Source organism: Elgaria multicarinata, chromosome 9 (assembly GCF_023053635.1).
Source record: "Elgaria multicarinata webbii isolate HBS135686 ecotype San Diego chromosome 9, rElgMul1.1.pri, whole genome shotgun sequence".
NCBI classification, from domain to species: Eukaryota; Metazoa; Chordata; class Lepidosauria; order Squamata; family Anguidae; genus Elgaria; species Elgaria multicarinata.
The window spans coordinates 21,893,254-21,909,413 of NC_086179.1; the positions used below are offsets into that span (position 1 = coordinate 21,893,254).

At 46.5% G+C, this 16,160-nt stretch overlaps 1 protein-coding gene across 1 annotated transcript in view; it reads right to left on the reverse strand.

Annotated features, from left to right (window-relative positions):
- Positions 1 to 2,052: 2,052 nt before the first annotated feature.
- Positions 2,053 to 16,160, reverse strand: part of OVCH1 (ovochymase 1) — a 45,646-nt gene continuing 31,538 nt past the window's right edge. Inside the window, exons 22-32 of the mRNA XM_063134534.1 lie at positions 15,395 to 15,568; positions 14,749 to 14,888; positions 13,444 to 13,578; positions 12,268 to 12,303; positions 10,626 to 10,850; positions 9,291 to 9,464; positions 7,643 to 7,675; positions 5,931 to 6,150; positions 4,881 to 5,044; positions 4,305 to 4,403; positions 2,053 to 2,258 (exon numbers count right to left, since the gene is read on the reverse strand). Of these exons, the coding sequence (XP_062990604.1) occupies positions 2,053 to 2,258; positions 4,305 to 4,403; positions 4,881 to 5,044; positions 5,931 to 6,150; positions 7,643 to 7,675; positions 9,291 to 9,464; positions 10,626 to 10,850; positions 12,268 to 12,303; positions 13,444 to 13,578; positions 14,749 to 14,888; positions 15,395 to 15,568 (1,606 nt within the window). The remainder of the gene's footprint in view (positions 2,259 to 4,304; positions 4,404 to 4,880; positions 5,045 to 5,930; positions 6,151 to 7,642; positions 7,676 to 9,290; positions 9,465 to 10,625; positions 10,851 to 12,267; positions 12,304 to 13,443; positions 13,579 to 14,748; positions 14,889 to 15,394; positions 15,569 to 16,160) is intronic.

Consider the following 16,160-nt stretch of genomic DNA (forward strand, 5'->3'; position numbering starts at 1 on the left):
TGACTGCAGCCAGGAAATCAGAAGACGTTTACTTCTTGGGAGGAGAGCAATGACAAATCTTGATAAAATAGTTAAGAGCAGAGACACCACACTGACAACAAAAGTCCACATAGTTAAAGCAATGGTATTCCCCGTAGTAACCTGTGGCTGCGAGAGCTGGACCATAAGGAAAGCTGAGCGAAGGAAGATAGATGCTTTTGAACTGTGGTGTTGGAGGAAAATCCTGAGAGTGCCTTGGACTGCAAGAAGATCAAACCAGTCCATACTCCAGGAAATAAAGCCAGACTGCTCACTTGAGGGAAGGGTATTAAAGGCAAAACTGAAGTACTTTGGCCACATAATGAGAAGACAGGATACCCTGGAGAAGAGGCTGATGCTAGGGAAAGTGGAAGGCAAAAGGAAGAGGGGCCGACCAAGGGCAAGATGGATGGATGATATTCTGGAGGTGACAGACTAGACCTTGGGGAAGCTGGGGGTGGCGACAGCCGACAGAAAGCTCTGGCGTGGGCTGGTCCATGAAGTCACGAAGAGTCGGAAACGACTGAACGAATAAACAACAACAAAAACCCATGAAAATGGAACACCGGAAAGCCCTTACACGTTTAAGGTTTGAACAAATGGATACTGTGATGAAATGGGGGAGATTCCACGGCATACCAGTAGAAGACAGGTTATGTGTTTGTGGAGAGCCAGTTCCAGAGGACATAACACACTATGTATTTGACTGCCCCTTATATATAGATATAAGGAAAAGTTATTTAGAGCCTTTTTTAAAGAAAGTGAAATACTGGGGTGCTAAGGAAAAACTGAGTTATCTATTATATTCAACCAACCCATATGTGATACAAAGGGTTGCACTATTTGCAGTGAAAGCTAATAGATGTAGAGCAAAGTTTTTAGATACTATCGGTGTGTGTTGTTATAAAGATTCAGAGATATAAATGAAATGTAATTGAGAAGCAATTAAAGGTTTCTGTGTGTCCGCTGTGCTCCTATCTTACTGTCCTTTTAGTAACGCATGTTACGTTTTTGATAGCTCTGTAATTTTTAACCATATGTAATTTTTATCATGTATAGTATAGCAAAATGTCAAGTTTGTATGTGTTGCAATGATCTGTGGATTGAGCAATAAACATATTGATTGATTACCAGCCTGACCCCTAACTATGTTAACAAAGTCCAGTTGACTTCTATGCACTTCTATCCCAAGTGTGCACACTAAGAACTGAAATCTCCGAAATGTTCACAACAATTCTATTGATTTTAAATGATTCTTAGACACTTCTTTGGATTTGCACCCTTTTCGTATTTCAGTTGACCCGAATTCCACACCTTGATCCCTGTATCTTTATGTTAAGGGCCCTAGCTCAACAGCTTTGGCATTCGGGCCCCAGCAGACCCTCGCCTGAAACTCTGGAGAGCTGTTACCAATCAGTATAGAAGATACTGAGCTAAATGGGCCAGTGGTCTGATGGTGATAGAGCACCTGCTTTGCAGGCAGAAGTTCCCAGGTTCGATCCCCAGCTTCTCCAGGTAGGGCAAAACCTTGGGGAGCCATTGCTGCCAGTCAGTGTCGACAATACTGGGCTAGATGGACCAATGGTCTGATTCTGTATAAGGCACATTCCTATGTTCCTGTGTTTCCTAACCTAGTTTTGGGGGGCCCTTGGGCAGGCCACCCTCCATGGTCTCCCTCTCTCAGTGAGTTGACCTTCTCACCACCATTGTCACCAGCTGCTCTTTCTTCTCCTCCTCCTCCTTCTCATCATTGTCACCACTTGCTTGCTTGCCAGGCAGAGAGCCAGCGAACAAGTTGGCCGTGGCATCTACTGCTCCTCCTTCTCACCACCATGGATGTCTGGACCAGAGCAAGAGGTAGATGAACAAGCAGGTTGCAATGGTGGAAGAGGAGGGAAACTCAAAGCGGACCCTTAGCAGGTGCCCAACCAAGCCAACCTTTGGCCCTGGCCCTGTCTAATGCCTTCAAAATCTCCTATTTGTACCCTGCAAGAAATATTTCAGTACCATCGGCCGCTGCAGAGGTCTCTGCGTCTAGCGGTAGTCACCAAATATGAGCCTCCCTCTCTGCCCATTTAATGAGAACATCTTACACAAGTTACGTACAGCACAAGGTGTCGACTCAACAGCTCCTCCGCAGATATTGGTATTTTTAAGATCTTCACCCCAGTATTTGGCACAGGCTTCATTTGTGAGGAGCAGCATTGGTGTTTGTTGCAGCTTTATGGATAATTCATCCTCTGTTGAGGAAAAAGGAAGGAGTTTTGATGTAACTGTGGCAGAAGGAACAGATTAAATTGATTTCATTAAAGACGTTGAAGTCCAAGAAAGGACATAAGAAGAGCTCTGCTGAATCCTACATCATATTTATACTGAGCTAAATGGTCCAGTGGTCTGATGGTGATAGAGCACCTGCTTTGCAGGCAGAAGTTCCCATCTTCTCCAGGTAGGGCAAGGAAAAAATCCTGCCTGAAACCTTGGGGAGCTGTTGCTGCCAGTCAGTGTCGACAATACTGGGCTAGATGGACCAATGGTCTGAGTCTGTATAAGGCCCATTCCTATGTTCCTGTGTTTCCTAACCTCTGAGAAGCCCACAAGTAGGACAGGAGTGCAACAGTACCCTCCTGCCCATGTCCCCCAGCAACTGGTGTACACAATACTGCCTCTGATACAAGAGGTAGCATGTAGCCATCATGACTGGTAGCTGCTGATACCGTTATCTTCCATGAAATTGTCTAATCCCTTTTTAAATGTAACAAATCAAATAAATAGTAAACAAAGCTGTCCATATTGGTGGCCATCGCTACGTCTTATGGAAATGAATAACATAATTTAACCATGAGTGAAGAAGTATTTCCTTTTATTTGTCCTGGATCTCCCACATTAAGCTTCAAGGGATGACCCATTGGGTTCTGGTATTATGAGAGGGGAAGAAAAACATCCCCCTAACCACTTTCTCCCTGCCTAATTCTGTGCGCCTCTATCATCCCTTCCCGTAGTCACCTTTTTCCTAAGCAGGCCAGTCCCAGGGGCTGTCTTCACAGTGCCAGGTTGTCACCCTGTTCCTCCAAAACCCAGCAGTTTCCCTCCTCTGAGGTGGTGTCGGGTAATCCCGATGCCGAGGATGGAGTGCAGGGTTTCCGGCAGCCATCCAGGTACCAGAGAGGCCCCCACCCTCTTCCTGCTGGAAGGCAACCAATTACCAGATTGGCCCCAGATTGGACCTGGAGTGATGTCAGACAGTGGATGTTGCTCCAAGTGAAAAAGTCAGAGTAAATCCCGACGTCTTCAATCCGCAGCTTTGCAGAAAAGCCTCGTGATGGCTTTTTTGACACAGCACAGATCTGCAGCCACCATGGGGCTTTTCCCTGTGTATAGACAGCCCCCCCCCCCGAGGTCGTAACGTTTCCTTATAGGGTAGTTGCTCCAGCCCCTTGATTATTTTGGTTGCCCTTTTCTGCACAGTAACAAGTCAGGGGCCTTTATAGAAAGCATATTTCTATATCAGGAGTTCAATGTCTAGACTCTCCCCTCTCCCCCGTAAGATATAGACTCAGAATGTGCCCAGAAACATCTTCTGAAGCCTTTTGCAGCTCTCTACCAGCTTTGCCAAACAGAAGTAACTGCCCCTGTTCCACCCACATTAAATTCTGAAGTCAAAGCATCGTTGCCAGCAAATAGCACACACCGGCGTTCTGTGTTCTTAGTGAGTGCTGTGCTGAAATATTCCTAGGACAGGCAAGTGTCTTTGCCCCAGCAGGCTATGTCTTTTCATTTCAAGCTGTGTTTAAATCTCAAAGCTAAAAGGGACTTTTATTTCAAAGTAGGGCTGACTCAGTGTTTATCCCAGAACCCATTTGTCATTTTCACAGTTCTGCGCAGCACATGCTGGTTCAGGAATGGTCCATGTCGGACATATTTGTTCCACACAAGCAGTTCTTTCCCCACACATTAATGCGCCCTATCACACAGTTTTGGAATAAGTTCTTCTATTTCCAGTGTACAGGCTGCCGAGTGCCGTTAGCCAAAACTGCACCACCCCCACCCACGAGAGAGGCATCAGCAGGTTTGAGGGAATCCCAAGGTTTGCAAAAGCACAGAAATACTTGAGTGAGAGGGGACCCCTACGGGGGAGGTGGCTGAAGAATAGCCTAGTGAGGACTGAGCATGCTCACTCTTGGGGGGGCGGGCAGATGGAATCCTTAAAAGCAGCACTCTGCGTTGCAACATTTTGTTGCCGGTCCCACATGTATCCATTCAATATAGGAAGACTGGCTTGGACTTACTGCCTCCTTCCATCACACCCCATCCTGCAGTCAAGCACTTTGCATCCGTGCCCACTTCTTCATCCTGATCAGGCAAGCAGATGGCTGCTATGGTGTCTCCTGCATAGGAAAAGCAGAGCCCTGGGTTACTGAGACCTCCTGGACTTCATAGATAATCCCAGTCCATGCAGGGAATGGGTGGGTCACACATGCACGTATGAGGACTTCAGCTTGACTTGCATGTGTGAAACCGTCTTCAAAGATCAAAGCTTGCAGGTAAACCTGTCTCTCTCACACACATACAATGCTTTTCAGTGGAGTCAGTTCCACAAGCAAAAGGCACATTGAAATCAATGGGGCACTAGAGGGCGATCAGCAGTACTCTGTCCCATTCCATTGCATTCAATGAGCCTTAGTTACAACAACATGGGTTTGATTGTGGCCACACTCTATAACATGTTTCCAATGTAGCAAAGTTCTGGATCAGCCCTTTCGCAGGTTGAGATTAATCCCATGTCAGTTATAGCCAGAGATCTTGTAGGATGAAGTCTGTCCGTGTGTCCCGTCCCGTCCCCCACCTCTCCATTGTTATGGTACCTGTCTGGATGGGTTTCTCCAGTTCCAGTAGAATAAGATCATTGTGGGGGGGGAAGCCACTGAAGTTGGCATGGAGGTGCGCAGCTTTCACACGGGCCTCGATGCTGCCTTTTGCGCCAGGCAACATGTAAGTGACCCCTAGGACAACTTTGTCCATCTCAGCACTAAAAGAGGGACACATTTTTAATTCACAGCTAACTGGTAGCTAATTATCTTGTTATTTATTTATTTTTCATTAATTTTAATATTAAATTTTAATTTTAGTTAAGTTTAACAATGGAAGGAAAGCAACAACAGTGTACTAAACGTAAGAACATAAACAGCCATATTATGCCAACGTGGTCTCTTCCTTTTATCAACAAAATGGTGCGTGTTATCTATATAATCTCACCCTGCTGTTGGTGAGCTTCCATAGAGCAGTCATCAAACCTATGCAGCTGGTTTAGAATACAATGCCAGCAGCAATCAGGGGCAGCAGCACATTAGATAAAGGCTAGGTGAGCCAGTGCCCTCCATATACTTGGACTACAACTACCATAATCCCTGACCACAGCCATGCTGGCTGGGGCTGATGGCATTTGTAGTTCAAAACATCTGGAGGGCACCAGGTTGCCCACCCTAGTGTTAGATTTCCCAGCCCAAGGATCATCCCCCTGAAGGATGCCTCTGCCAGTTCAGCTTTGAAAATACAGTAAATTACCTTAGATTTCAGGGCCGGCCCTATCATTAAGCAGAATGAGGCAACTGCTTCAGGCGGCGGATGATGGGGGGCAGCAGTGGCAACTGACCTGCCATTCCCTTCTATTGGAAGATCAATCTGTATGTACCACAGTGCCTGTCCTGCACCGAATAAGCTATTCTGCTTTTCTCAGGTGCCATGCAGGATACTACCCCATTGCAGGGTCGATGCGAAATTCATCTGCCAGTCCAGTCAGCTTCTCTATGTGAGACGGGACACCATTTTGTCCTTCACCTCAGAAAGCAAAACGTCTTGAGCTGGCCCCATTAGGCTTCAGGATATACAGTCCTTAGAGAAGCAACATGTCCTACCTGACGTTACAGTGTCCGGCTGCCAGGACCCAGCTATCCCCAATCAAAAGTCCTCCACAGAAGTGCTTGTTCTCAAATTGCAGGCTCACAAGCCATGGCCATGATGTTGGACCTCCAAGGTGGCCACCAGTCACTTCCAGCTTGCCCTGCTCTTCACCAGAGGTATCTTCAGACATTTCCTCCATGGGGAATGGGTCCTCCATGGGCATCCCACATTCTCCTGGAATCAGAAGTTCTGGTTGTTAAGTCATTCCATAAGTGTTTCAGCACATGTCCCATCATTCCATAAGCCGGTAGGCTCTACCCAAACCTAAGGATGCACACCGCCTCTTGCAGCTCACACTCTCAGCGCAAAGCACAGCTTCTGGAGGGATTCCAATGGACATTGAAGGCCAGTGTGTGCCCTGGGAGTAGGACCCGAAAGGTGCCACTTTTCAATCCCACAGGGGGGAAATCCTACCAATGATCAGGCCAGAACTGCCATCTGCATACCACACCCTGTGTGGTTGTTCAGTCAACCATGTGGTATGGGTCACATGGATGATTAATTGAGAATTGATATTTAGCTGTGAACCAAGATTTATTTCTAGCAGGCCAGGAACAATTTTATTCCATGTGTTCTGTGCAAAGTATAGGAAAAAGATAAAGAAAACAAGCAAGAACTAACATGGATTTGCACAAGAATTAGGAATTCACTACCACAAGACGTAATTATGGCCACCAATTTGGATGGCTTTAAAAGGGAGTTAGACAAATTCATGGAGGAGAAGGCTATCAATGGCTACTAGACCTCATGCCACTATAGAATCATAGAATAGCAGAGTTGGAAGGGGCCTACAAGGCCATCGAGTTCAACCCCCTGCTCAATGCAGGAATCCACCCTAAAGCATCCCTGACAGATGCTTGTCCAGCTGCCTCTTGAATGCCTCTAGTGTGGGAGAGCCCACAACCTCCCTAGGTAACTGATTCCATTGTCGTACTGCTCTAACAGTCAGGAAGTTTTTCCTGATGTCCAGCTGGAATCTGGCTTCCTTTAACTTGAGCCCATTATTCCGTGTCCTGCACTCTGGGAGGATCGAGAAGAGATCCTGGCCCTCCTCTGTGTGACAACCTTTTAAGTATTTGAAGAGTGCTATCATGTCTCCCCTCAATCTTCTTTTCTCCAGTCTCTCTTCATAGGGCTTTGTTTCCAGACCCCTGATCATCTTGGTTGCCCTCCTCTGAACACGCTCCAGCTTGTCTGCATCCTTCTTGAATTGTGGAGCCCAGAACTGGACGCAATACTCTAGATGAGGCCTATTCTACCTCCAGTATCAGAAGCAATGTGCCTATGTACACCAGTTGCTGGGGAACATGGGCAGGAGCGTGCTGATGTACTCATGTCCTGCTTGTGGGTTTCCCATTGACAGCTGGTTGGCCACTGTGTGAATGGAATGGTGAACTAGATGGACTCTTGGTCTGATCCAGCAGGGCTCTTTCTTATCTTAGCTGGGGAGGGGAAGACGTAGATGAGTTCTAGGTGGAACTTTCCCCAACATGGTCCTACATTAAGAAGCAAGTGACTAACTTTCTAGTTACCATAGCAAAACATTACCTCTAGTTTACCTAACAAAAGGATGTGCTAAGCCAAAGCATTCTCCACTCCACCCATATCAAATCCACACACACTCCAACTATCTTACAGCAATATGTATTTGTGGAATGGTATTTACTTTCATCAGAGGCAATTAGTTTACCAGGTGAACCTGAAAGAGGAGAGAAGAGATATCAGATGATGATGATGATTGCATCTTGATGGGACATTTCTTCAAAAGCGCCTTACCACTACTCATTTAAGTGTTTTCTTTCATAATTTCAAGAACTTAACTTCTCCACCTGCCTAGGGTGGCCATATGAAAAGGAGGACAAAGCTCCTGTATCTTTAACAGTTGCATAGAAAATGGAATTTTAGGTGTCAGTTATATGCATGCAGCACTGGGTGAAATCCCCTCTTCATCACAACAATTAAATCTGCAGCAGCCCTGCCCCCTTTTGTATCTGGTCAAGATAGCAGAGCTCTTGCAGCATTAAATGTTGTGATGAAGAGGGAATTTCACCAGGTGCTGCATGCCTACAAATCACACCAGCGGAAATTCCCCTCTCTATGCAACAGTTAAGGATACAGGAGCCCTGTCCTCCTTTTCATAGGGTCACCCTACACCTGCCCATGTGCTCTATGAGATAGGATCATTGCTACTAAATATGGCATAAAAGAAAAATAAGACAGGAAGGGACAAGAGATCTGTGGTGGTGTGGAGAGGCGCACTGTGTGCACTCAGCATCTAAAATAGGTCTGACTGGGTTTTTTTGTTTTGTTTTAAGTACAAGTTTTTGGGTTGTAGCCAATGTTAGGCCTACTTAAAGTAGACTCATTGAAATGAATGGGACTTAATTTAGACTAACATTGGATTCAGCCCCATGATGAAGTGGGCAGAAGGGAAGCTGTGTTGCTGATCACAGGCACTCTCCAACAGGAGCCATGGGTACGTATCGCCCACCCATGGCAATGGTTTTCCTAGCTGGGAAAATAACCAGATGTTCATATAGAGCAGCCTTTTCCAACTTTGGATCCCCACATGCCACTGGGATACAAGTCACATTGCCCCCAGTTAGCACAGCCAGTGGTTGGGAATGATGGGTGTTGTTGTCCAACAGCATCCCAAGGCTGAGAAAGGCGGATAAAATGCTGAGTGATCCTATGTGCCTCTACTCATGGGCAAGTCAAAGGGACTCTTCCTAAGTGTGCAGAGGGCTGAAGCCAAAAGAAACTGCTCCCCACCCCTTGAGGGTAGATTAGTGAAACAAATCTATGCGTCCAGGCTGCTCAACTCCCCCCCAAACGCCCTTAGTATGATCACGTTGCCAAATGTCTACTGAACATGGGTATGCCTTCAGTGAAGGCCTTCAATTGGGCCTTAAAAACATCTCTGTTCCAGGCCGCCTTTCCATAATACTGTTCTTTTGTGTCTTTTCTTGTTTTGTTTTGCTGCTGCTGGTTTTTGAATTTCTGAACTGTGTTACAATTTGATATCTCTGATGTAACTTAATGGACAGAGCCTTATGAGGGCATTGCCCTAAAAGATGGCCTATACATATTTTAAGGGCACAATCCTAGGCATGTTTAGACAGGGGGGGGGGGAAATCCTACAACTCCCAGTTGGCAGTTGTAGGACTTTTTTCTCCCCTGCTGGGAGTTGTAGGGTTTCTTCCTCTCTAAACATGCTTAGGGTTGTGCCCTTAAACAAGTAAGCAACAACACAGAGAGAACTATTGGGAAGACTGGGGTTTATAGAAGATGGGTGGTTCTCAATTTTAAATTACATTGACTCTTGACTTCTATTCCGTTCCTGGTTCTCTGCGCTGGTCCTCGGTTCACCTCTTCAAACAAGATCTGGAACCCTTTGGCCCCCAACGAGCCGTCCGTTTCAAAACACACCGTCAAGTAGCTGCCACTCGAAAATAGCCGAAGACTCCTTTTTCGGCCGCATAACCTCCCTGCCAAACACATGAGATAAAACACATCTCTGTCCACAAGCTGTGAGGGGTGTGCTATCTCCAGTATTTGAGGAAGTAATCCTGTGTGCACTAGTTGCTGGGGAACATGGGTGGGAGGGTGCTGTTGCACCATGTACTGCTTGTTCATCCCTGGCAAATGGGTGGTTGGCCACTGTGTGAACAGAGTGCTGGATTAGATGGACCCTTGGTCTGATCCAGCATGGCGCGTCTTCTGAGCGCAAAGAAGACTTAGGATGGTGAAGGGCCTGCTGGCCATACTGCCTGTCTCCAGACCCCATGACGTGCGCTACCATTAGATAGCATGAAGCACAGAAATCCAAAACAAATGCCCAGGCTTTCAACGGCCCATGGTTAAAGTACATAAACACACAGAGAGAGCAGTAGATATGGGCAAACCTTTCAGTGGGCCTGTTCAGACGACACACATGGTTAGGCTGCTAACCCTTTTGCAGAAAATGGTTAGTGAGCGTGCTTAAACTGCCACCATGGTTAGGAATGGTTCACAGGACACTGTAAGCCATCATGTTTAGCTCAAAATGCTTAACCACCATGGCTTAGCATGTTGTCTGAATTGAGTCAATGTAAGTTTCTTGCAGGTCTCAGTTTTTCACTCTTATGTTTGGTTCTTCGCAAACTTTGATTTTTTAAAAAAAGTTCACATAAACATTTCTCTGAATACATGCAGTTGTGTATGCAATTTTGGTCCATAGTACCTAGGTTCTGCAAATAATTTTCCTGATGTAATGCATTTTCAATAGTTATTGTAATGGATGCAGGCATTTGTGTGTGCAATTCCTCCTCCCACACACATTTTGAATGCATTTTTGGATTGGAGAACTCCCTTGCAAAATCTCAAAGGATAACCAAATTTCAGTCTGAAACTGCAAAATGTGAATCGAATGAATTTCTCCCCCATCCCTACACACAGAGATGGGCTGCAACTCAGTGGGTTTGCTTTGCAAATGTAAGATTTTGGGCCTCATTCCTGTCCAAGGAACAAGCACCATTTACTAGCTTGCCAACAATGGTTAATTGTCCATTTGGTTCTTCCAATTGCAGGTGATATAAAGCAGAAAAGCAGCCTGCTTTATATCTTTGCTATATAAAGATGAAGAATGAGTCAGTTACAGGCCAACATACCAAGCAATACTGAATGTCGATCCGGTCCATCGTAAATGCTCAGGGAGTCCCATATGCAATCCTTGGTTTCCTCTATCACAAGATCTCTGATTGCACCTTTCAGCTTGTTTCCAGAAGCAGAATAGAATGTCCAAGTGCAGGTCATTAAGTTGGGGTAAGTATCTGGGTAATTTGGAGAAACTATCTCAGCAACTCCTACCGGGATCAGATCCAAAATCGGACATGCTTAAAGAAAAGAAGGGAAACATCTATTAAATTGGTGGGATTGTACTTGGGTCCATTGCCAGGAAGAAAAACATGGGAACCCCATTGATAAATAGTCTTGCTATGCTCAACAACATTCAAAGACTACCCTCTTTCTCAGCTACATCATGTGCTCGTGATGATATTAATAAACACCCAAACACTAACACTAATTCCTCTCCCCATATCCTGCCAGTTCCAGCTCCATATTTTTCAGAGCCCTCAATGAATCTACCTTCCCATTGCCATTGTCACCAGTTGCTATTGGTTCTCATCCTTTTTCTCATCGCTTGCTTGTTTGACTGGCAGAGAGCCAGTGAGCAAGTAGGCAGAGGCATACTGAGTTCATAAAAATAGAGATCTGCTGGGGTCCCCAGGGACTTGGGCTCTTCCCCCCCCCCCCCCGCTCTGGCTTTGTTGTCTAGCGATTTATTGATTTAATGTTTCATCGGCTGGGCTCCATTTCTGCAGGCAACGAGGGTGGGGTTGGAGCAGTAAAAAGTCCATTCAACCAACTAAGCAGAAGTCCATTTGTTCGACATGGTGTGCTGGAGGAGAACTGCCCTGCCCCCCTTTCGTCAGCAAGAGTCCATTCAAAGCCCATGCCCCCAACAAAGGAAACAGCGAGAGGAGGCTTAAGGGTGCATTAAACCCACTTGGGGGAAATAATCCAGACTTTCCCCGTACCAAATTAATACACAAAACAGAGGAAAAGAGGCGAGATGCGTGCAGGACAGGGATGACATCATTTGAGCCCCTCACTGCAAAACTAGATACCAGCTGTGGCGAGAGCGCATTAAACTGCTGGTGTGATCGAGCTCATTGTCACCAGTTGCTGTTGGTTCTCATCCTTTTGCTCATTACTTGCTTGTTTGACAGGCAGAGAGCCAGTGAGCAAGTAGGTCGCGGCATCTACTGCTGCTCCTTCCTTCACACCACCACTGTTGTCTGGGCCAGAGCGAGAGACAGGTAAACAAGTAAGTTGCAATGATGTAGAGGAACCCCAGGGGGGTCTTGTCAGTGGGTGTGCTTGACACCAGCCTGGCATCCTGCCCTGTTCTTGGTCAGTTTTATAAGAAAATATCTTCAAAGACAAACTAGAAACACAAAGACAGTATAGAAACACAAAGACATAGAGAAACTTAAAGTTACTTTAAGCCGCAGACATTTCTAGCTATGACTAAGGTTAAAGAAATGTGTTACAAGAAACTAAGCAGGCAATTATTCAAGTAGGCCACCTTTAGGCTGCAATCCCATGCATGCTGACCTGGATCTGAGCCCCCACTGAAATCAATGGGACTTAATTCCAAGTATATATGCCTAGGATTCTTCCATCAGGCTTCCTAGAAAATTAATTGCATGTCGGTAGTCTATCACACAGGCACAATGCTATTCATACCTTTACCAGCATTTCTTACTCTACTTTGTGTTGAACCTTATAAAAGAGGGAAAAAATGTGTATCAGGATAAACAGTTACTTTTCAGAAATAATGAAGAGAAGATGGTGGCCCAACAGGTAGGCACACATGCTTCTAGCATTTTGGGACAGGGACACAGTTATTTTCTGAATTAAAACTGAGAGGCGCACTTGACACTTATGCTCCAGAAAAGGTTACGGTATGTGTAAAAGGAATCTGCCCCTTGTCTCTCACATTATTATTTATTACATTTTTATATGGCCCATCAGCCGAAGCTCTCTGGGCAGTGCGCAATTAAAAACCATAAAATACAAGTAGAAATTTAAAACATTAAAAGTTTAAAAGGCAATATAAAACCAGCTACATTAAAGACCAGGGAAAGCCTGTGTGAAAAGGTATATCTTCAGGAGACATTGAAAAGATATTATGTTTTCCGCCTCCTGAACTGCACGAGGAAGGGTCCTCCAGAGGGTGGGTGCCGCCGCCACAGAGTCACTGATCTAGACAAACTTCCTAGTTGGAAGGAACAAGGCTAGAACCACGATTCAAACAAAGATGGAATGGGGTGCCCTCCTCTGAGGTGGGCAATTCTGCTGTGTCTCTTCAGATGAACCCAATGTTTTGAACTACAGATCTCACCACCATCCCTGACCATTGGCCATGTTGCCTGTGGCTGAAGGGAGTTATTGTCCAAAACATTTGCATGGCGCCAGTTCAAGAGAAGACTTAATGATCCCATAATACCCTTTCCAGAGACATATAAAGATTATCTCTGCCCACTCCCAGCTCTCTGCCATATCCCCCCAACCCAGCAGAGGCAGATGATAAGTAGCCATGGCTAGAACAATGAACCATGCAGAGATGCAACAGATACCCTCCTCTCTGAGCGGTGGGTGGACACTCTGGGTTCACTGAAGACTTTCACTTCTTTCATTTACTTCACACAGCACCCCAGCAGTTGATTCTTGGCACTTGGGTTTAGGAATCACTGAATGGTTCCCCTGAGCATGTTTGCCCTGCCTCTTCCCCCGATTCATTTTTTCCAAGGAAAAAGGTTGCATCCCCTGTTTTTTGCCCCCGTCTACCTTTTTACATCGTCTCACTCAGGCTATGCACCTACTCCCACCTCCAGTCCTCCTGGAAAGTCTTCCACTTACTGGGCAGTATTTCATGGGTTCCATAGGCAAGAACAAAACCTTTCATATTCGTAGCCGGGCCAGAAGCAAAGTGCAGCGTCACCACAGGGCCTCGCGACTTTAAAGGGTAGCGTGGAAATTTGTCACAGAAGTTACCTGTGAGACATATGTAAAAAAGGCATTTTTGACAGCTCAGTCTCTTTGGTCATGCTGAATTTCCTGGGTTCATGCTCGAACGTTGCAGAGGAACTTTAAAAGCAGAGGAACCTGGAGGAGAAGGCTAGCAATGGCTACTAGTCCTGACGGCTATGTGCTACCTCCAGTATCAGAGGCAGCAAGCCTATATACACCAGTTGTTGGGGAACATAGGTGGGAGGGTGCTGTTGCACTCATGTCTTGCTTGTGATTTCCTGCAGGCAGCTGATTGGCCATTGTGTGAACAGAGTGCTGGACTAGATGGACCCTTGGTCTGATCCAGGAGGGCTCTTCTATGTTCTTATCGGGAATAAATGTATTTGGACAACTCCAGCACAGAGTCCAACAGTGTAACTTTAGGCATGTGTCTCAAAACAAAGTCCAACCATGTTCAATGGGGTTTCCTCCTGAGTAAGTGCGCATAGTAGAGGTGTTAAACCTCAGATTCATGGGCCAAATCTGGCCCTTTGGAGTTCCCCAGAAGGCCACGCCCCCTTTTCCAAAAGATTTGGTGGTTTCCCAGACTTTGCACATTTTGTCAATGAACGAAAAGCACCTGACAACCCACAAACTCTACACTCCTACCTGTGGGAAATACATAAACGCCATATGAGTTGAACAGCCCTCGTTAGCCTTGACCCTGGTCTCCCAGGATAAAACGACACAATAGGTTAAAATACATCCTGTGCAGTTGACCCTCCCTTTCCTTTGTTCTGTAATGTAAGTGTGCAGGAGCCGCCGTGGGCATACAGGAAAGGTTTAAACTCCCCACCCAACCACTTGTTTTCCAAAATCTGCCCCTCCCAAGCATGGCCAGTGGTCAGGAATGGTGGGACATCCGAAACATCTGGAGGACGGGGGAAAGCTGATTTGTCCTTACACCATTCCTGCATTGTTCCCTTTTTAAGGTTTGAAATGGCCTCATGGACAGAATATTTTTAACATCCAGTCTAGATCTTCCCATTTCAAATGAAACCCATTGGCCTCTCGCCAGCTTCCTGTGACCGTCCTGCCCCCTTTGAAGTCCTGCCTCCTTTGTAGCACCCTTTTAAAGTAACTGAAAGCTATTAAAATCAAGAACACGGTCAACGGCACTTCAATGCCACATCACAGTATTATTAGATATCTTACCAAGCACCTCCTTTGTGGTTCCAAATCCTTCATAAATTGTAAGGCCGCCGTCACATTCAGAAGGGGATTTCTCAATCATTAAGTCCAGGAAATCCAACCGAAGGAAGGCATTTAACGGGCCTACAATTCTCCAGTGACAGCTGTGGCGGCAGCAACAACAAAACAGTTAAACATAACTGGTTCAGAGGTAATGAACTCAGCTGAATAAACCACGGTTTATTAAGCCAAAACTAAATAATGACCCTGTTCAGACCACACACTAAGCCACAGTGCTAAAGTATTTTGAGCTAAACATTATGGTTTAGTGTGTCGTGTGAACCAAGGTGCCGGCTTGGGCCCTTATTTCTAACCCCTAAGTGTGTCCTGGAAGGTTTGAGAGTCTTCTGGCTCAGGCAGAGATAGATGTAAGGGGTGATGGCAGTCGACCTTTGTAATTGTTTGTCCTTGCCTACACTGCAGGGTTTGTGCAACCCCCTCTCTCCCTTCACTGTGACATTGGCTGGCTGCAGATGATGGAAGTTGCTGTCCTATACATATGGAAGACACCCGGTGGGGGAAGACTGCTGTATACAAAAAGGGCCCCACAACAACTAGAACACGAGACATCCAATTCTGCAAAAGAACAGAAAGAAAGCCATGCCCTCACCTGGTGGCATTGGAGGAGCCATTGGGAAAACCTGGAGACTTGATTATTCCTTCCTGAGCTGCAAGGATGACATCTTGGCAGTGGGACAATTCCTGGCTCAGATCATTGGAGTATTTCACACTATTTCCCATTTTTGGCCCTGGTGGGACGGGATGAATTCCCAAATGGAGAATGCTTAGTTTTGATTTCAGTTCCAGCATCAGGCTGGTCCTTTTGTCAACAGTTAAGACAGCTCTATAGTGACCTAAGGGAAATGTCTTGGCTGATGATAAAAATTAGGGGTGTGCACGGACCCCCCGATCCACCCCGCGGGCCGATCCGAAAATTTTGGATCGGCCCACTCCGCTTCATGCCGCTCCGCCCATAGTCCGCTCCTCTTCACCGCGGAGCTCCGGCTCCGAATCGGAGCTCTGCAGTGGAGGGGAGTGGCGCCAGGTAAGGCTCCCCTCCCTCCTCTCCCTTACCTGCAGAGCCTGGTAAGGGACCAAGGGGGAGGGGGGCCTAGACTTCCTGGTTGAGCTGCGGGCTCAATTGAAGAAGCCGAGGGACCGCGGACGGACGCAGGTAAGGGAGAGGAGGGAGGGGGGGTTACCGGGCCCTGCCGCTGTCGACAGCGGCAGGGCCTGGTAAACCCCACTTACCCTTCTTGCGGAGCTCCGGATCAAGGCGAAGGATCCGCCTTCACCTCGATCCTCTTCGCAACACTCCGCCGGCCCCCCAATCCTCTTTGCCTCCGCTTTAAGGGGAGGCGAAGCACCCCGCTCCG